This window comes from Lygodium microphyllum, chromosome 6 (assembly GCF_053477565.2).
Source record: "Lygodium microphyllum isolate KBCC chromosome 6, Lygodium_microphyllum_v1.1.10, whole genome shotgun sequence".
In the NCBI taxonomy this organism is placed as follows: Eukaryota; Viridiplantae; Streptophyta; class Polypodiopsida; order Schizaeales; family Lygodiaceae; genus Lygodium; species Lygodium microphyllum.
This window is the reverse complement of record NC_141140.1, coordinates 53,832,363-53,853,190: the sequence shown is the minus strand read 5'-3', so window position 1 is coordinate 53,853,190 and position 20,828 is coordinate 53,832,363. Positions and strand designations below refer to the sequence as shown.

Below are 20,828 nucleotides of genomic sequence, written 5' to 3'. Positions count from 1 at the left end.
CTACTTCTTGGCCACGTGGTAAGCGCAGACGCGTACAGCTGGCATGCAGGGCGCGAACTCTGTTACGAATGGATTCCTCCTTCGCCCCCCCAAAAAAATACAGAAAGAAATAACAATTGGCAACACCAAGCTAATATCAGGAATATAAAAATTTCCAGAATCAGGCAAGAATCGAAAAATCCAGGGAATAATTTTCTGCTTTCCGGCTCTCTCCCCTCTAATTTCTTTCCCTTTTAATTTTGTAATTATTTTTATCTTCTAAGTTCTCCTCGAAAAAAATAGCGATGGTAAAAACCCCTCATTTTATATCTGTTTTTTAAATTTAATTTTAATTCCGCGCCTTCCATCCGAAAGGAGTACTTGGGTCCTCACATACTTCATCAGCCTAGGAGACGAGCGAGAGAGAGAGAGAGAGAGAGCTTTTACGAAAAAAAAAGAGAGGGAGAGAGAGAGCGAGCCAGCGAGCGAGAGAGACGAGGGCCCGCTTCCCCACCAGCCGTCATCACCACCCCTCTTCTGTCTCGAAGGGGATTACCCTGAAAGAAGATTACCTCGAAAGCTTGAAGGCTTGAACAATGGAATGAACATAGGTACACTACACTGCCACCATTGACTGGATATCCCCTTTCTCATTCCAGGATAAGTCACACGCTTTCGGAGAGAGGAATTCCCCCAGCTCTATTGGAATTTGTGCTCATCAGAACGCACTTCATAGGTAGCTCTTGAGAATTGAATCCAAGCAGGCCTCTCCATCCATGAGCCCTTCCTGAGCCTCAATCTGGGGGCAATGGCAGCTACCACAAGTCAGTTGACAGGCTCACCCCGTGTCTCGCAGTGCCATGGCTTCTCCTCGGGCTCCGCTGCCTTCCGATGCAAGTCGCCCAAATGCATTGCTTCCTCGCCTCAGCTCGTTCACCTGCAGCGCGACCAGCGCACGCTTCTGCGTAATCCAGCAGTGTGTAAATGTGACGGGAAACTTCACATCAGGAGTGAGCTCAATGCTCTTAAGGCAGCCAGAGTACAGGCAACAGGAAGCGTCGATGCCGCTTTGGATACAGCCCAAAAGGAACGAGATCCTGCCAGAGGACCGCTTCTGACAGGCCATGGTGGGTTTTCTTGCACTTAGAGAGGGATGATTATTATCTCGCAGTAAGCCAAGACTAGCTCTTGTTCATGTCTATTGTCCAAACAACCTTATTTTACTGCATCAAAATTTGTCCTGTCAAAATGCCTCGCACTTGTGTCTTTCTTTCACCTGTAAGGGCTACTGTAAAATTGCCCTTACCAAACGTCTTGTTGATCGCATGACTTGAGGCGATAGTTACATCTTTGTATAGTATTGTGATCAACAAGAGACTCCTGCTTTGGTTGATTGACAGGAAAAATTATCATTTTCAGGTGGTGGCTCACAGCTAATTTGCTGTTTGGAAAGGGATTTTGCACTCTTATGGTCTATTGACAAATTGACAATTTCTGTTTTCATCAAGTGCTTATTGAAAGCAGATGAAGTCCTAATCATCACATTTTGGTTGATTCTTTATATGTAAATGGAGAACTAATGACCTTCTCAGATAAGCACATGCGTATATTTGCTATCCAGATATCATTTATGTTGACCTTTACATTCTTTTTGCTAATTCCTTGCCCATTCCCTCAGGTGGGGGTGTTGGGCGGGTTGCTGATCAGAGGAGTCTTCAAGAGGCAGAAATTGCTCGCAATGATTTGGAAGAAAGCAATAAGAAAACCAAGAACCCTTTCATCATTATCTTTGTCTCAGCAGAGGTTGCCCCTTACTCTAAAACTGGGGGTCTCGGTGATGTCTGTGGATCCCTTCCCATTGCCCTTGCCTCCCGTGGTCATAGGGTGATGGTAGTGTCTCCTCGGTACATGAACGGTGTTGATGATGCCAAGTATAGTGGGGCCTTTGATGCACAATGCAGAATAAAAGTCGGTTGCTTTGATGGGGAGCATGAGGTTGCTTTCTTCCATGAGTTCCGTGCAGGTGTTGATTGGGTATATTTAAGCACCTTTAGTATTTTCGTTGAGCACTGTTTTTGTTCAAATATAAAACAAAAGGTAGTCTACATTTGAAGAAGGACGACTAGACAAAGTCCCACTGTTTTACATGATAGATTAGGAATGTTTTCACAAACCCTTGTTTCTTATTGTCTCATGACTGCTCACATCACCAAGTATGCTGCATTGTATATGGTTGTTGCAGGTTTTTGTTGATCATCCATCTTATCACAGGCCTGGGACTCCATATGGAGACACAAGGGGTGCTTTTGGTGATAATCAGGTACCCTAAAGACTTCACTTAGATTTTTTAAATTGTCGGTTTCAAAATTCCTCCTTTCGATGCCTTGAAACTCCAAGGAACTAATCTTCAATCTAATGTCTAATGATCTCAGTTCCGGTTTACACTTCTCTGCCATGCTGCATGTGAGGCCCCCTTGGTTTTACCCTGCGGAGGATATACATATGGGGAGAAATGTATCTTCATTGCAAATGATTGGCATGCAAGTCTTGTACCTGTGTAAGCATTAAAAGCTATGACCTGCAGATACTCAACAATTTATGAACTGTTTGTATGTTATTTAAAGATCATTCTCTGTAGTGCTATTTATGTGCAAGCTATTTACATTGATGAGGACAATAACAGGGCTCGATTTTAGTGCCTATAATTGGTCCATTATGGTTGGATTCAGGTTATTAGCATCCAAGTATCGGACGTATGGAGTTTACAAAGATGCAAGAAGTATATTAGCGATTCACAATCTTGCTCACCAGGTAATACTCTGGAATGTAATTAAATATTGAAGCACCTTTATTGTGTTTCTTGATTAACTTGTTATCCTACAGGGAGTGGAACCTGCAACAAGTTACAGCAAGCTTGGTTTACCTGGGGATTGGTATGGTGCACTTGAATGGGTGTTTCCAACCTGGGCAAGGGCACATGCACTGGACAAGGGTGAGGCTGTGAACCATTTGAAAGGGGCCGTAGTTACTGCGGATCGTATACTTACAGTCAGCAAGGTAGGTCCTTTAGCCTTATCCCAACGTTTTTTCACTCAATTTTTTTGGATCAGTAGTCTTGAGGAGTCTGTTCAAGCTGCATCCAGGGGTATGCATGGGAGATTACTACGGTGGAAGGAGGATGGGGTCTAGATGGCCTTCTTAGGTCTCGGAAAGCTGTAATTACTGGTTAAGTGTCTTGTTTTACCAACTTTGTCAAATTCTGACACAGAAGGTTTTAAAGAGCTCTCTTAAACTATGTCTCTTATGTATTTCAGGCATCACAAATGGTGTGGATGTGGATGATTGGAATCCTTCTTCTGATAGGCATATTGCATCTCAGTATTCTATAGAGGATTTGACTGGAAAGGTTTCAAAATTTCTTCTTTAAGGAGTACAGAGATCCATTATTTTATAGGTAACCAAGGAATTTTAACATATTTTTAACCTGGTTCACAGGCTGAGTGCAAAGCTGCTCTACAGAAAGAGCTTGGTCTCGCTGTGCGGCCAGATGTTCCATTGGTGGGAAAAAAAGCATTTGCTTTTCCTGTCTCTCTGAATTATGAATTGAGTTGTGCTTGTTGATGCACTATGTATCATAACTGTAACATATGAAGTTCATGAACGACTTCACTTCTGATTACAGATTGGCTTCATTGGGAGGTTGGATTATCAGAAGGGACCTGATATTATACAAGCGGCTCTTCTAGAGCTCATGCAAGCTGATATTCAGATGGTAACTTCTCACATGGCTTCCTACATATCTTGATAGAAACAAATTTCACCTTTTGCCTTTTTAAGGTGACACTACTAATTCAAATGTATGAAAATGCTTCCTTGTGCATGGAGATATCCTTTATCATCTACTTCTTCATATGAAGTGTAAGGGAGAGTCTGAGCCTGGATTCATCATACAAGCTGCTCTTCTAGCACTTATGCAAGTGATCTTCAAACAGTTGCCCCCCTACATGGCTTTATCACTTTCTTAACTATTTGGAAGTTGACTAAAGTCTTGAATACGAATTTCATCCTTTACTCCCGAGATTGCCAACATCCATCATCTAGTATGTAGTCATTGTTGAGGATGCTATTTTAGGGGCCATCTAGGTATCAAAAGCGTGGGCTTTATTGGCTCCATTTCCTTGGCTCTTCTTCTTTTGAGTGAGGTCCTTAGGATCTCCCCATTGCTCTACATGTTCCCCTCAGGCCACTTTCACTCCCCTCATCCCACAAGTTTCATCCCATCCCCCATCATCTTCTTTGGTGGTTCTCTTGGGCCTCCTATTGCTTTTAGATGGGGATTTCGACATCAATGACATGGTTGTGGATTTCTTCACCCTTTTAGTTTTAGAGGGGATTTCCAAGATCGTGAGGAGCTCTATCAAGGTTTTCCCCTTCGACAAGGCTTTTCCATCATGCAACAACTTCTTTTTCTCTCTTACAAGCCACCCTTTGTTCTTGCTTATGTGCACATCCCATGCGCTTTGGTCCTTGATGTTTATCCATGGCAGTCCAGTGTTTTGACACTCTTGATAGCTCCTCGTTAGTCTTTTTGTTTGGTGGATGTGAAATTTTTGAGATGCTTTGCTTTTGATTCATTTAATAATCAAATGTGCAATCTTGTAAGGCACATGTGATGCACATGGCAGTTATTTCATGGTGACAGGCTAAGGACCTTGAGGAATGAGTGGGGATAAAAGGAAAAAGTTGTGACAAGTTATGCTAGCTGGTTTTTGGGTGTCAGTTTGGCTCTAGGATAATTAATTGGCCAAGAAGTGTCAATGATGATACTAGAACTAGGTACTAATTAATTAATTTGTGTATCAATTAAGGCTTGGGACCACTCAAGGTTGCAAATGGCCTAGCCAATCAAATTGTGGATGGGAACATCTAATTTGGGGTAAGGATAGAAGGGCTGTAATTAATTTTAAAAAATAATTAAATGACTGAAAATTGTTGGAAAATGGGATTAGAAGGTTGCCTAGTGGCAAAAATACCCAGGCAATGGGGCAGAAGGCTATCTGGGGGCCGGGAGGTCCATTTAGTTCATGCTGGTTGTGTGTGTGTGTGAGAGAGAGAGAGAGAGAGAGAGAGAGAGAGAGAGAGAGAGAGAGAGTCTCTTCGGGGACATCTGATAAAATTGGAATGATATAGAGAAGATTAGCATGGCCCCTACGCAAGGATGACACGCACAAATCTAGAGAGAGAGAGAGCTGCTAATAAGATTTTGGAGTTGTGGAGTAAGATTTTGGAGTTGTGGAGAGCATTTTGGAATAGGCGATAGCAGCCAGAGGCCTTTAGAGGTAGGTGACAGCAAGATTGTACTTCCTAGGGGCTGGCAACAACATTCTGGAGGTCCTAGGCAGCAAGCGATTACATCAAGGTCTGATTGGAGCAGGTGGCAAGCAGTTTTAGGGGTTTTCTTGCACGAAAACTCAGATTTTTTCTCTCTCCTCAGCATACTCACGTCCTAGTCCATTCTCTCAGCAAATCTTAGCCATCCTCAACAGATCTCAGTCAAATTTGGTGGGCAGTAAAGGAAATTCTGTTGTAAATCCTAACTCACAGCAAAAATTAGGGTTTAGTAGCCGCATCGGGCCTTGTGCGAGTAGTTAGAGACATTGTAACTAAAATCAGGTGTTAGAATTCAAGGAATTATTAGGGATTTCTTGGCATTCATGCTAGCAGTTAGAGGTATCATACATTGAAATCAGTAGCTGGAATTCAAGGAATTGTTAGGAATTTCAAATGCTAGCCCATCCCATTTGATTTGGGCGGCATTTAGCCAATTAGGGATTCAATTTGTACAGGTCTTGGATGAAGATCAAGGGCACATTGCTTGAAAGACTTGTTGATTGGTTGTGATAGCAAGGAGCTCTTGGATCATCGGAGGAGATTAAGAAATCTCAGTTGTACTCCATCCAATTTCAATACAAATCAAAGAAATATTGCAAGTGGTGCCAATTTTGGGGTCGATAGGGTATCCAATGTCCAAGATTGTATGGTACAAGTGTGCATTTCAGTTTTGTGAATTTGTTAATTGCTGTAATTAAGTGCTTAATTAGGTTTTTCACCACCCTCTTCAAGTAGGAAGGTTGGTTTCATGGTTCCATTGCCAGGATACCATCAAATCTCTTGACTTGGTGGGCTTGAGGCACTTCATTGCAAGCCATAGTATTGAACATTTGCGCTTAGTTGAGTAATTATAGCAAGATGTCTTCATATAGTGAGATGGAATCAAGTAGTGATGATGCCTCTTAGCACGAACCTTCACATGGAGAAGAAGGAAATGCAATGCTTAATCTTGGACAAGGCTCACATGATGGACAGTAAGCTGAAAATGTTGTTATTGGTCAAGATGTAGGGCCTTTAAGGCAAAATGATGCTGATGACGAGCAAGGGGAAGAGAAATTAGATGATTAGTTCAAAATTCAGAGGAGTACGGTAGCAAATCTTTTTGCCAAATTAGCAAAGGATCCTCAATTCACTTGATTTTTAAATGCTCCGATAAAGGATAGCAAGGGCAAGAAAAAGAAGTCATCTTCTACACCTTTGGGACAACATGATGCTTCGAAGAAAATGCCATTGCTTCTCATGTAGCTCCGAATGACGCTAATGAAGTAAAACAATTGCTACCAATGGGGCATGGTGTGCAAATGCAAGGCCATCATGGAAGTATCAATCCAATGGATTTTGGATAGCTAGGCATACATGCAATGATGGGGATTGATTCCAAAAAGGTTCGAGTAGTGCTTGATTAGCCTGTTTCGAAGACCATAAGGCAAGTAAAATCTTTTTGAGGTCTTATTGGATTTTTTCAGAAGTTCATAAAGGACCATGCTAATATTATTAAATCCTTGACATGTTTGCTCAAGGGTATCCACAGCAAGAAGAAGCATGCTAGTCCGATGGTTTTTTGGACTAGTGAGTTTGATCAATGTTTCAAACATTGAATGGCTGGTTACTACTGTATCGATGTTACATTACTAATCTTGAGGTTCATATGGATGTGAGTAATTATGATTTAGATATTGTCCTTTATTAGGATGGTTGACCTATCGCATTTGAGAGCTCTAAGCTCACTGACATCCAAACACTTTATGTTGCCCAAGAGTGAATTATTGGTGGTCGACCATGCGCTTAAACTATGGTGGCATTATTTGTATGGTGCTCGGTTTATTATTCCGATGGACCATTCATTAAAATACCTTTGTGATTAGCCCGATCTTTGTGACCGCAAGGTGAGATGGGCGGAGCTTATGTAAGAGTTTGATCTCGAAATTTGCTATAGAAAGGGTACAACTGATATTGTTGCCGATACTCTTAGTTGAATTCTTGAAGTTAATGTTTTATTCTTCTTTGAAATCTCGATTGATTTGTATCTTTCTCTCAAAGGGTGTTGCCAAAATGATCTTCATTTTGGTAAGATTTGGCAATAACCTCAAGAGGGATCTAGTAGCTAAGAAAGCTTTAGTGCTCTTTACGCTCGAAAGTTGGGTATTGAGAGAAAGATGGTGGGAAAGTATCCCATTTATAAAGGATTACTTTTTAAACAAAGCAAAGTGTGTGTGCCCGATGATTGTGATATCTCCATGAAAATTTTATATGAGTGTCATGATGCATCAAGGGTTGGACACCTTGATATACATCAGACTTTGGTCTCGGTTACTAGCTGCTTTTATTGGCCGCATCTTAAGAGTATGGTTGATTCATATGTGTGTGAGTGCTCGCAGCATTAGCTTTATAAAGCTGAACGGCATAGACAAGTAGGGATATTGCATCTTTTATAAATTCTTGATAGAAAGTGGAGTAGCATTTCTATGGATTTTGAAGTAGGATTGCTCCATATAAATCAGGGTAATGAACGCAATCTAGGTTGTGGTTGATTGACATCTTTATAGACTATGATTCGCTCGATGAAACAGTTAATGATTGGAATCCTAAGTTTAAAGGCCATTTTTGGCGAAGGATTTTTTAAAAACTGGAACTTGATTGTTCATGTCATCTTCAAAACATCCTAAAACTAATAGATAAACCAAAAGGAGAAATCAAACTATGGAGAATATACTGCATGCATATGTCTTCTGTAGACAATCTAATTGGAAGAGTTATCTTTCTCAAATTGAGTTTGCTTATATGAGCCGAAATCATCGATTGCTACCACAGAGCTTAAGGGGTTAAAAATGCATTTTGTAGTAGACTTTTTACTCTCCATGTTTTATGCTAATCAACACCATACTCCTTGGAAGCTCTAGGAAGAGATGTAGGTTTATATTAAAGTCCCAAAGGATTGTGATTCAATGACTATTAACAAGTGCTATAAATTGTCCTTGAGGTATTGTGTATTTTCTAGATTACCAAGAAGACAATAGCATATCCTATGAGTTGATTTACCTTCGGAAATCCAAGTTTACCTTGTGTTCCATATGAGTTGTTTGAAAGAACGATTGGGAAAAGGTGAACTAATTGTTCTTATTGAAGAAGTCCCATGGCTTGAGGATACTGCTCCTTATGTTCCACTCGAATCGAAAGTGGTGCTTGACCTTAGGACTAAACAATCCGGTTGGACATTTATTTTGAGTATTTGGTGAAGTGGAAAAACCGCTTGGAGGCGGAGGCTACTTAGAACTGTTAGCAGAGTATTTGTCAGCTCATGTGTGAGTCTGAGCTTGATCTGGGCTGGGCATTTTTATTAGGTATTTTAGGTTTTTTTTGGTGTGGCATTTTATGCCAGTGGAGCATTTTTATGCACCAGTCGGCCAGCATTAATGCTGTCCGACCAACATTATTGCTCCCCACTTTTTCAGCCTATTTATACTCAGTGCTCCTCCTCAGTCAGTATCATCACCTTCACCATTTGCAGACTCTGTGGAGAGAGGAGCCAGTGCCAGTGCCAGTGCCCACGCAGCTAGTGACTCACTGTTGTATGCGACTGTCTCGTGTTCAGATATATGGATTCCATTTCCCGTGCATACATCTGAGTTCTCATTTGTATCGTGTTCTTTTCTTTTCTCTTTTTGTCTTGTGTTTCAGGAGTTTATTTCAGCACATGTTTATGCTTCCACCGCTGCTCCACTTCTGACATGGTATCAGATTCCAGGATCTGTGCTCCTGCTGTGTTTTCTTGCTGATTTCAGGACTGTCTTCTACCCCTGCTGATCAGACGACTGCTGTCGCAGCCAAGCGACCTGTTTTGGGGCTGTTTTCAGCCTGCGTTTTTTGTAGTTTTGCCATCGCCTGCTGCCTACGCACCCTTTGCTGCCTGCGTTTTTCATCTGCAGTTGGTGGCGACAGTTTTCTACCTGTTTTTCTCCAGTTTACAGCCTGCGTTTTGCTGATTCAGCATCTCTCGTGGCTGGGTGACTGTTACTTCAGGCCGTTTTTGCTGTTTTTGGCAGTTTTTTGACTGATTTTTTGACTTTTTGCAGCAGATTTTGTCTTCTATTGCTCAGATTTTGGGTTATACTGCATGTGAACTCTCATTTTCTGCAGTCTGTGCTTGTGTTTTGGCTGTGTTTCCTCTCTCAATTCCATCTCTTCTCTACTTCTCTTCTTATCCTCTCCATATGGCCCCTTCCTCGGCTGCTTTCTAGTGGTGGTGATGAGGTCATCCCTCACGACTCTCTTGTGCCAGAGAGGGAGTGTGAGCGGGTGTTTAGATGGGGCAGCCGCGCCTCATCTATACTTTTATAAAGGTGCACAGGTTCCAGAGAGGGACGTCCCTGACGCATCGACTTCAGTCTGGCGGAATCAAATCCTGGAGCTGGGATTGACATCCAGGTTCATGATGAGCTGGTTCTCTGACAGAGAGCGGGAGGCTTTCGTCTGGAGCTCACATGAGGGGACACTTTGGCGGTCTGGCCAAAGGCGGGGAATCCATGGTCTCCTATGTTCAGGGGCATTTTTGCCAGGACGGTCTTGTATGCTACTGCGAGACATTGGTGATGGACACAGAGACATGCTATGATCTTCTCTATTTTCAGGTGTTTGGTACGATCGACATCGACATCAGATTCTCTCTGAGGCACCTTGGTGGTGGCTTGATCACCCACTGCTTGGGTATCCATGGTTCTACTTGGTGGTTCTATGTTGTATAGTTTCTGATCCCTTTTCATTGTACTATTGTCTTGTATCAGATCACTCATGATCTGAGAGAGGTTGTTAGCAGAGTATTTGTCAGCTCATGTGTGAGTCTGAGCTTGATTTGGGCTGGGCATTTTTATTAGGTATTTTAGGTTTTTTCTGGTGTGGCATTTTATGCCAGTGGAGCATTTTTATGCACCAGTCGGCCAGCATTATTGCTCCCCACTTTTTCAGCCTATTTATACTCGGTACTCCTCCTCAGTTAGTATCATCACCTTCACCATCTGCAGACTCTGTGGAGAGAGGAGCCAGTGCCAGTGCCAGTGCCCACGTAGCCAGTGACTCACTGTTGTATGCGACTGTCTCGTGTTCAGATATATGGATTCCATTTCCCGTGCATACATCTGAGTTCTCATCTGTATCGTGTTCTTTTCTTTTCTCTTTTTGTCTTGTGTTTCAGGAGTTTATTTCAGGACATGTTTATGCTTCCACCGCTGCTCCACTTCTGACAAGAACTTGGTACATTCATTCAATAGTCATTTTTCTCACTTCATCCTTGAGGATATTATTGAGGACATCAATCATTCATAAGGGGGAAAGTGTTATGTTCTCAGACATTCGGATGGGTGCTAGCAGCATTGGTCACAATGGTCATGAAGTGACTTCATTTAAATTAAGGGCACTTTGGGGCTAGGGTAGGTGAGTCTTATTGACTCAAGACCCTATTGTGCACATTCATTGTGTGATCACCACTCTTGGATTCCTAGCCCGTAGGTTGATGCATCCGTACACTGGGATGGTGTGGGTTGGTGGTATGGGATGCCAACCCTTGGGATGTGGTTGTGGACTTGTGTCGAGAACTGGCGGGTGGAGCTGTTGTAGGTAGGTAAGGTTGAGTGGATTGCAGAGTTGGCGGGCGAGGTTGGGTGGATTGCAGGCGGTGGCTTGTAGGATTGGTAGGCTGCAGGCAATGCATTATAGAATTGGCGGGCTGGCAGCTAGCGCAGATAGGGTGGCAACTGATTGAGCTGGCGGGCAATGTTGCAACTGAAGAGCTGCAGGATGGTCGAGGTGGCCGTAGGGTGGTCGAGGAAGCTCTGATACAAGTTGTTGGTGATGATGAACAGGATGAGGGCATAGCAGCTACGAAATGCGTTTCTTTGAATTTGAAACTTACGAAACGTTTCTTAAAGTATGAAACGTTTCTAAGAGTAAAAACGTAGGTGTTTTTATTTTTAAATTTTTTTTTGGTGAGTTGGAACTCAAAACATGGTTTTTTTGACAAAAACTATTGGGCAATGTTAAACATGATGATGATGATGTGTAATAACTCGTGAGGGCTCAAGATTTTGCATGAGAGATTGATTTTTTTGTGATTTTGTTTAGTTATTGAACTTCGTCAATCTAGTATCTATTCTTGTCTTGAGATTTGAATATTATATGACTTTAGTCTCATTTATGAGTTATTTATGATATATTACGATTCATTCTCGATTTTGACATTTTGTCAATTTGTTTTGAAATGAGAATCATGATCTTGCAACTTGACTCAATCCATATTATAGATAGGCTATTTAAATGTTAATTTCAATTTTCTTTGTATGAATCATAATGTTTGAGTTCTAAACCATAGTATAGCTTGTCCAAAGACTAACTTTGTCATAAGTGACAAGTCAATAATGGATCATGGATATGTAATGTATAATGTATTATTCTCAATTGACTCTATTATCACTTAAGCTCAATTAGCCATTCTTTGTTTAAGAGAGAGTTCCATAGAAGTTTAGAACCTCTTTCCCCAGTCAAAACTATTAAAAATCCCTATATAAAAATACCCGCGTTTCTTATTTTACACCCTCTTGAAAGAAACTTACAGAACACGTTTTTGACATTTATTTCTAAATGTTTCCAACGTTTCTGGTTGCTATGGATGAGGGACAGTAGCTCAGCTTGGGAGTGTGAACAACAGAACACACAGAGAGAGAGAGAGAGAGAGAGAGAGAGAGAGAGAGAGAGAGAGAGAGAGAGAGAGAGAGAGAGAGAGGTCACAGCTGGGCACTTGATTGATTGAAAGTGATACAAAGTACAAAGTATAAACCTTAGACTTAAGGGTTGTGTAAGTGACTTAAAGTGCATTCACACAGATGTGTGTAATGTACGGTAAGTGATCAAAATGTGTAACATAAATACACAGACGAGGAATAATGTGATTGGGGGAAAAAGCCTCTCTTACACGGAGAGTAAAAAGTGCCCAGCAGTGTCCTACGTGCAAGTCATTGACACTCTTGTATGAGCATAGGCATGAGTAAAATCCAACATTGTGGACATCTTTAGACTCTCAAGTTGATCTCAATGGATTCCATCTAGTCTTTTCTTGTTCTAGTGATGACTATCCAAGTTCAGCTTTGAAGCATGCAAGCTACTATGGGACTTCTCTCGCGGTGTGGATGTGCAAGGCTCCCATCACCCACACAGATTGTCCCTCTTTGTGGATATCTTTAGACCTTGAAGTTGGACTCGATGGACTCCATCTTGTTTTTTCTTCTCTGAGTGATGACTATCCAAGATCAACTTTGTAGCATGCAAGTTGCTCTTTCTCAACACATCTTGTGGATTTGATGCTTTACAAGATCCCATTGAAGTTTGATGGTCTAGCCGATGCCTTGAGGGCCCATACCTCAATGACTTAGTTCTCATCACATGCAATGAGCTTGTGTTGAGGTTGTAGGGGACGTTGCCCTATCTAGTTGGTGCTCCAGAGGTGTGAGCTTTTCCAGCAACAAAGAGGGGTTGTAAGAAGAAGGTGAAAGTGCTTTTTATGTGGCAAGAAGGGCATCTAGGAGAAGATTGCAAGAAGCTAGCGGCTTTTCGAAAGAAGGGGCAAGAGTGACTTAGGCGCTGCATCATCCTTAGACTCCAACTTCAATTTGAATCGTGCATCTAAGGCATCGGTGATCAAGGAATCCATTCTCTAGTCCTAGTGATATTGCCATCCCTTATGAGTACCCGGGAAAGAGGGGGGTTGTGAGAGGGTCATGGTGGGGCTTGCCGGCCTCATTGAGTTCTTGATGTAGTGGATCTGGAGGGAGGCTTGTCATATGCACCATGTTAGTTTAGCAACTCAAAACCTTATAGTTGGTATGGTCCAAGTCCATGATGGGTGGTTTGGATAGTACGTGGTGCATGCTTGTTATGTCTTTGGACGTTCAAATGGATGCTAGTAGCATTGGTCATAATGGTCATAAAGTGACTTATTGTGAATGCACTAAGGGCACTTTGGGATTAGGGCAATATAGGACTCAAGATTCTATTGTGCAGATTCATTGTGTGATCGCCACTCTTGGACTCTCGGCCCGTTGGCTAACACATCCGTATACGGGGATGGTGTGGGACGCCGGCCCTTGGGATACGGTTGTGACCCGGAGTGTTGCTAACTCTTAGGCTTGAGGGTGAGCCCATTTGGCTCTATGGCTGAGAGGTTAGTTTGATGTTCAGTTCCTTTCATGGTGAGTTTGGCTTACGTTGTGTCTTGTGTGCAAGTTGGATCCTAGTGGGATGTTTCAGGGTATCCATGTTCCTAGCTCATTGTCATTGTTTGTATGTGTTAGATATTACAACTTCTTGTAGATCACTAGATATGGCGGTGGTCCCTAGGGGTTGGTGTGTTTCCCATTATCATATATTTCATTGTATTGATCAGCCATGATCCCATGATTCGAGAGAGGGTGTTAGTTTTGTACACTACATTTAGCCTTTATTGGGTGTTAGACAAAGGTAGCTGGCTGGCCCATTTTAGGGTTTCTTTAGTTGTCTTGTGTCTTGTCTTGAGGCTTTTCTGGGTTTCTTCACTTCTTTCACGTCTCACCTTGAGGCTTCTATATATGCTCTAGTCCACTCTTAGTTGTTCTATCGCGTCATCTTGCATCCTTGGGAGAGAGGGAGACTTTAGGTATTGTCATGAGGATGTAAATGTTTAATTTAATGCTCTTTGGATACCTAAGGTGGGACTCTTAAGTTATGCACATGCGAGATTAAGTTGAGTGTGTGTCATTATGACTAGACAATCCTAGCTTGGGAAGTGGGGAACATTGGTAGAAGTTGTGGGGAACAAGTGCCAATGGGCTGTCTAGGTTAGATCTTGGTTAGAGACATTAAATATCCCTTGGAAATGACTTTTGGTGTCATGGGGTTAAGAGATTTAGATGATTTATAATGCAAGACTAGATTGGTGGAAAGTTTCAACACTTTCAGGTTCAAAGAGGTTAGGAATTAAAAATTGAGGTTGGGCATCAAAATGAGGGTGATGCTCATTTTGGAGCAAACGATAGGTACTGAACCTACTTTTTGAGCAAAGAACAGCAAGAAAACCGTAATTACAGCAGGGCAACTGATCTACAGCTGTCAGCACTTTTTGGGGCTGAAAACAGAAGGTGACTGCTGTAAAGCATTTCTGTTTTTTGGGGGGGGGGGGGGGGGTTTTGAGAATTCTCTCTAATATGCTACTTATCTCTTAGATTTGCATGGGATGTATAGTCACATTGGAATGGTCCTCAGTGTCCAAACAGGATTCTTGGCAATGATCTGGTGTTCCTAGCAATTTTGGTGCACAAGGGATTGAGATTGGCCCACAAAATGCAATGTTTAATGTTGGTCAAGCTGGAATTGCAGTAAATGTATGATTTTTGCAGCAATCTAGGAGTTTTGAGAATTGGGGTGATCCAAAGGGGAAAAGGCCTAAAACCTAGAGTAGGTTTTGGGGCAACTAAAGTTGAAGGGAATTTACATTTATTTTATGAATTTATTGCTTGCTGTAAATTGCTGCAAAGCAATGTATTTTACAGTCCTATCAACCTTTTGAAAAAGGAAAGGTTGGTTTTAGGCACTACTATTGGTCCTCGTTGTGCAATGCCCTACTAGCATTTTGTGCTTCAGCTTCTGGATTCCATTGCCCATTCATTACGAGTTTCTTGTTTTCATGTGTTCTTTCTTTTTGTTAGTGTTCATGCTTCCAATTATTTGCAGCATTCTCACAAGTGGCACCTTTTTGAGGGTCGATAGACTTCTTTCCAGCTGGCCTACACATTCTTTAGCCTTGCATTTTGCTGCTCCAGCCTGTTGTCCACTTGATGCCCACTTTTCTTAGGCCTCTATTAGGGTTTCAGCCAGTTGGCTTCCCCTTTGGGCCTGCCTTTTACCGCCCATCCTCCCAAACGTAAGCACCCTGTACTGAGGGCATGTTAATATGTGCCATACTTTCATATGATGTATTGCGTGGCGGACCTTGAGGGAGGCTTTCTACCTGCATCGACATAGTTTGGCAGTTCAAATCTTGGAGCTGGTTTGACATTCAAGGCCATATGGGATGTTTGGATAGTGAATGGTGTTTGCTCCTAGTTTGTTCCCCCATGAGGGGCTGCTTTAGTGATTTGGCCAAAGGCGGGGAATCCATGGTCACAGTGTGCTTTCCACGGGGTTCTTTGTGAAAAATATAGAGATTCGGCTATTTCCATCTTCTATGATTAGGGTTTGAGCTTGATCAACATTTGGAACCATGGAGTATTTTCAGTGGCGCATTTGGGTACTTTGAGCATCATTTGTCATTGTTGTAGGTACTATATACGTTTTTGGCAGATCATTGCTGTGTTATGGGACATGGTGGTATTAGGCTTTGTATTGGGCAGGCAGTCCATTTAGGGTTATCTCATTTATCTCGGGTCTCTTTCTTGGAGCCTATATATATTTGACTCCTCTACTCTTGTTCTATTGGATCACATCCACTTGGAGAGAGGGAGATTGGAGCTATTAGGCTTTGTATTGGGAACCTTTATGGGCAGTTGGGCAGCCCATTTAGGGCTAGCTCATTTGTCTTAGTTTTCATCTTGGAGCCTATATATACTTCACTCCTCCACTCTTGTATTGGATCACATCCACTTACAAAGAGGGAGACTAGAGGTAGTGCTGGTCACCACACGTGCCATTCATCCATGTGGTTTCTATAGTACATCTCATGTATTATGTTATGGTTTCCATTGGCCATTCATTTATTATTTGAGTTCCTTGTGTTCTCTCTTTTATTGTTCATTTTCTCAATGTTCAGACCGTGCATTCCTTGTTCTTTTTTCTTGATGTTTTTTCCCTTTCTTTTTTGAACAACCTGTAGGAGCACAGATTGCCTCTCAATGTGTTGAGGGAGAACTGCACTTCCATCAAATGGAAGACAATAGTTCTTCATATTGGAGATCTTCTGCTTGGGACTTGTAGCTTAGAGCATGTCATTTGCATAGAACTCATAGTTATTGTGACATGACCTCAACTAGCCAATGCACATAGTTATGGGCATTCTCAAGGTTCGTTGTTTTTAATCACTCATATGAGGAGAATTTACCAATGCTTACCTATCCACTCAAGAAAGCTTGACATGAAGTTGGAACGTGGATTTCGCCATGAACAATTTTCATGTTATCACCAATTCTTTTTTGTTTAAATTGCAACAAGTCTTTTATGGCAATTATGGATACTTGTGGGAATGGCATCGGAGTTATTTGTAGTACCTGTAGTTGATGGTGCCACAAGCTGAAGGGGCATGAGTTGTGCTTAAGAACAGAACTTCTTCTAATCTTTTGTATGTGTTGCATGAGTGGACACTGGTTTTACAGTGGGCTGCTCCTTTTGTAGAACAACTCATCAACTCTAGTTCTCAAGATGTGTATGAAAGCCTAATGTTTTAATTCACTCAATTTTCATGTCATGATGCTTTTGTGGAGATGCTGATGGATGCTTCTTAATTATAGGTTATGCTTGGATCTGGCGAGTTGTCAATTGAAACTTGGATGAAGTGGGCTGAGTCAAGTTATAAGGACAAATTCAGGGGTTGGGTTGGCTTTAGTGTCCCTGTGGCACACCGCATCACAGCAGGGTATTTTGCATTTTCAGTTGTTTATGAGACCATCGAACAATTGATGGTGTACACATACAAAATTGTTTGGTTATATGTTTTGACACATTTATGGTTAGCTGGTTAGTACATCTGATCTGTAAGCTATTGAGTGCCACAGAAGTCTGCATGTTTCAGGGTTCAAGCATTTGTCTAGAAGAGAGACTTGATGGGTTTTGTCCTTTTGATCAAGTTCAAACGTTTGTATAGAAGAGATATATCATTGTTTGTACATTGATCAGGTGTGACATACTCTTAATGCCTTCAAGATTTGAACCGTGTGGTCTTAATCAACTATATAGTATGAGATATGGCACAATACCAGTTGTACATTGTACGGGTGGATTGCGGGTATGCTAGCAGCTTCCTAATAAAAGTTCAAGTTTGTACCTTTGCGATGTTATGCAAAATTCTCATTCAGCAAGCATTATTTTTTCTGGACAGGACACTGTGGAGGACTTCAATCCATTTGCAAATGGAGGACAAGGATCTGGCACAGGGTATCTCTCGTCTATTCCGTTGTCCTTAGGATAGGATTTCTTGTGATTACCATCTATTCTTGTGACTGATCAGAGGGTCCGTACGTCTATTTTGCTCACCATGCACAAGGTGCACAACTTTTTCTTGTATTTGACATTCATTCCTTTATAACTTATGATCAGAGTACAATGCATGCTATTCTGCACAAAATGCACAGTGCTTTACCTGTTGGAAAATCCTTGAATCCAAGTTTCAAGAGTACATAAGTAGATGGAAAAGGGATCACAGTTGGAGCTAGCAGGGAATTCAATCTTTGTTTTAGTTCTGTAATGGAACCCTGGTTTCATGGATGGTTTTAAGGTGGTATACCTGTCTTGACAGTCTGAGATGGACTGGAGCATGCCTTTGTAGATGCATACTGAGCTTTTGTTGTGGCATGTGACTGGGATTTTGACTTGGAACTCTAGCCCTTTGCATTGAATGAGAAAAACTTCAGTTGCTCTGTTGACTTTCAAATCCTTTTTGTGATGGTTATCAATCTCCATGTGCAGCTGGACATTCACTCCTTTGACTAAGGAGGCTATGCTGGGGGTAATTATTGTGCTTCCTTTTTCCATGTAGAAAGGTTCCCATTAAGGTTGTATTTAGTTTTGTTGTCTGACTGGTGCTTTATTTTCTAGGCTATTTGGACTGCAGTACAAACTTATAAGGAGCACAGAGCATCATGGGAAGGGATCATGCGGCGAGGAATGTCACAGGACTTCTCATGGGACTATGCGGCCTTACAGTATGAGCAAGTATTTGAGTGGGCAATGATTGATCCTCCATATGCATAGAGATCAAGTAGGCCCAATCTCTAAATAGCATGAGGAAAGTTTCAGCAGTCACACTTCCATAGCTTATCACACATTTCATAGCCAGTTGCCTGTAAAGAATTGAGTGTCATGCATGGAGTCATGTACATTAAATTTTTGCCTTGTGCAAAAATTCATATTAATAAAATTGAGTGTTTTATGTAAACTTTCTTCACTGCTGGGCTCAAATGAAACTGGCTTTGCATGTATCATCAATGTATATTTTAGATCAGCCCTGTAAATGAGAGTACTGGTTCCATGTATCAATGTGGAAAACCTTAATAGGTTTACTTATATCAATATCAAGGATTGAGAATAGTCAGTAGATGGTCACCCATTGCAGGTGATCTCAAGACAAAAACAGATTACCCTGATTATTGTGTCCCTCTTTGGGGCCAATGACTCATTTTGCAATTGCCAAGAATGGTGCATTTTCTACTTGCCAAGAATAGTGGTATTCTTACATGATAAAAGCAAAGACTTGTTTTGTATTAGCTTACACAAGAATATAAAGGGAGATTGATGCATGCCCTTCTGTTTCCCCTTTTCATGGTTGAATCACCCTGTTTAAACAAATAAGTCAACTTGCACTAGCTGGCTGAACAAAGGACATCGACACATATAAGTAGGAATGGAATCAGCATGAATTTGCAAGCAGTTTGACATTGAAAGTCCGATTATCCAAAAGATACAAGTGAAAATATGGAAGCACCATACATTAATTTGCAAAAACTGAGTCTGTTGAACTTATACCTTTGAGAAATGCCACTTCAAGCATTCAATAGAAGTTACAAGTTTTGGACCTATCTATAGCAAGGAAGTTCAGGCATTCTTTGTGGACTTCATGTTGATTTCCTTGGTCTCCTGGGACTTCTTGATCTTCTTTTTCCTCATTTTCACCTCAAAAGCAAACATCACATTTGTTTCTCTTGGGCATAATACTTTTTGGAAGCATGTGATGTATATGGATTTAGGGGAGGATTTTCTCTTGGCTTAATGGCTTGTTGGCTATCATATGCTTTAGGGGTATCACAATGGTGCTTGATAGGTGTTATGGATTTGACATATAAAGATAGATTGGGAAGTTCAAGCTTTGGCTTACGGTACTATTATTGGCTCTTGGACTTGTAATTTTGTTCTTTGGAAATGGTCTTTTTGAATTATAGGGTTTGTTCCATGGTTGAAACTATGCCAATGTTCATTAGACATATGCTCTACTTAGAATAAATAAGGGAAAAATCAATGCAATCCCCTTGACTCAAAGCAAAAACCCTAAGTGTTACAAGGTTTGTATTGGGGTATGTTCCTTTTTTTTAAAATCTGAGGCACTGTCTCTATAAATGGGTTGAATGGGGGTGGCGCGAACCGCGATTCTTCATGGCCTATGCCAAGGTGGGTTGTGTCTAAATTGCTGTGTATGCCTACGAAGGTTGGGTGTGAGCGGGTCATGGATGATGGTTGGTGGTGGAACAGTCTATTGAAATCGTGTCCACAACAAGAGGGAGCCTTTCTTGCTTGATTGCCTCCAAGAAGGCCTCCGCTATGCTACGCAGGCCTCGACCTTGCCCCTCGTCTCTTTTGGGCTTTTCTCCCACATTCTCCCCTGTTCTCTCAAGCCCTGACGCCTGCCTCTCTTGTCAAGGCAGCCGATTGAATGATCATGATCTGCGATTATTCCTCCTCATGTGAGCACTGCCTTGTCTATTCAATGTCCTCAATCAAAGCACTCCCACATGTAAGGTTGGAAAAACTTGGCCCATTTTGCAGATAGTTGAGAGTAATTGTCGATGGCGCGCGTTGGGTCACATTCGTCTGTAGGAGGTACCAGAGCTCCCCGTATGTCATTCTTCCATTAGGGCTGGTTACACCCAATGACAGATGCCCACTCAACCCTTGCCCAGAGTGTGTGCATGTAATGTTTGAAATTGGCCACGTACACAACTTTCTCACACCAAAAGGACACATTTTGCAAAAAAGTGAAAAATAATATGTTTATATATTTTTTGATTGGTTGCAATATGTAAACAATGCACCATTGTCCAAAAGGTGGGGGGAGAATCCCCATCCAAAAGTGGGTGGGAAGTTTACATGTGTAAACAATAGGTCGTGTCCTCTCCTATGGAAATTTTATCTAATGGAATCAACTCAAGATTAGGAGATTAGTTTCCCTCTTAATCACTATCTCAACATGCAAGCCTCATATTCATTGTTTGGTGGGAATGCAAGCATCCTAGAGCAATTGATTTCATTCAAGTCCCAACAACGAAACCAACAATGTCGAGCTACATGCAACACTTTCCAGATGAAACTCCTATTTTTTAAGGGGCTTCAATGCTTATGCACTCAACCACCTCTCATGCGATGGCACATACTCCAATCTCACCACTGCCATTTACGCTCCTCTCACTAACATGAGCTTGTAGTTGGCTCACCTTATTACCCTTGCATATCTAGGATGCCTT

The 20,828-nt window shown here is 41.7% G+C and overlaps 1 protein-coding gene and 1 non-coding gene across 2 annotated transcripts; both read left to right on the top strand.

Annotated features, from left to right (window-relative positions):
* Positions 1 to 391: 391 nt before the first annotated feature.
* On the top strand, positions 392 to 18,532 carry SS1 (glycogen/starch synthase, ADP-glucose type). Its single transcript, XM_087679513.1, has 15 exons — positions 392 to 1,106; positions 1,658 to 2,013; positions 2,222 to 2,299; positions 2,412 to 2,536; positions 2,709 to 2,790; positions 2,863 to 3,036; positions 3,123 to 3,204; positions 3,294 to 3,385; positions 3,475 to 3,537; positions 3,662 to 3,751; positions 16,890 to 17,014; positions 17,275 to 17,383; positions 17,477 to 17,532; positions 18,064 to 18,103; positions 18,193 to 18,532. Exons 1-15 carry the CDS (start codon positions 788 to 790, stop codon positions 18,346 to 18,348), a joined length of 1,947 nt encoding a protein of 648 aa, XP_087535639.1. The 5' UTR covers positions 392 to 787; the 3' UTR covers positions 18,349 to 18,532.
* On the top strand, positions 5,131 to 5,233 carry LOC148034565 (U6 spliceosomal RNA). The gene has a single exon (XR_015691247.1). It is a non-coding gene; the product is annotated as a U6 spliceosomal RNA (small nuclear RNA).
* Positions 18,533 to 20,828: the final 2,296 nt, after the last annotated feature.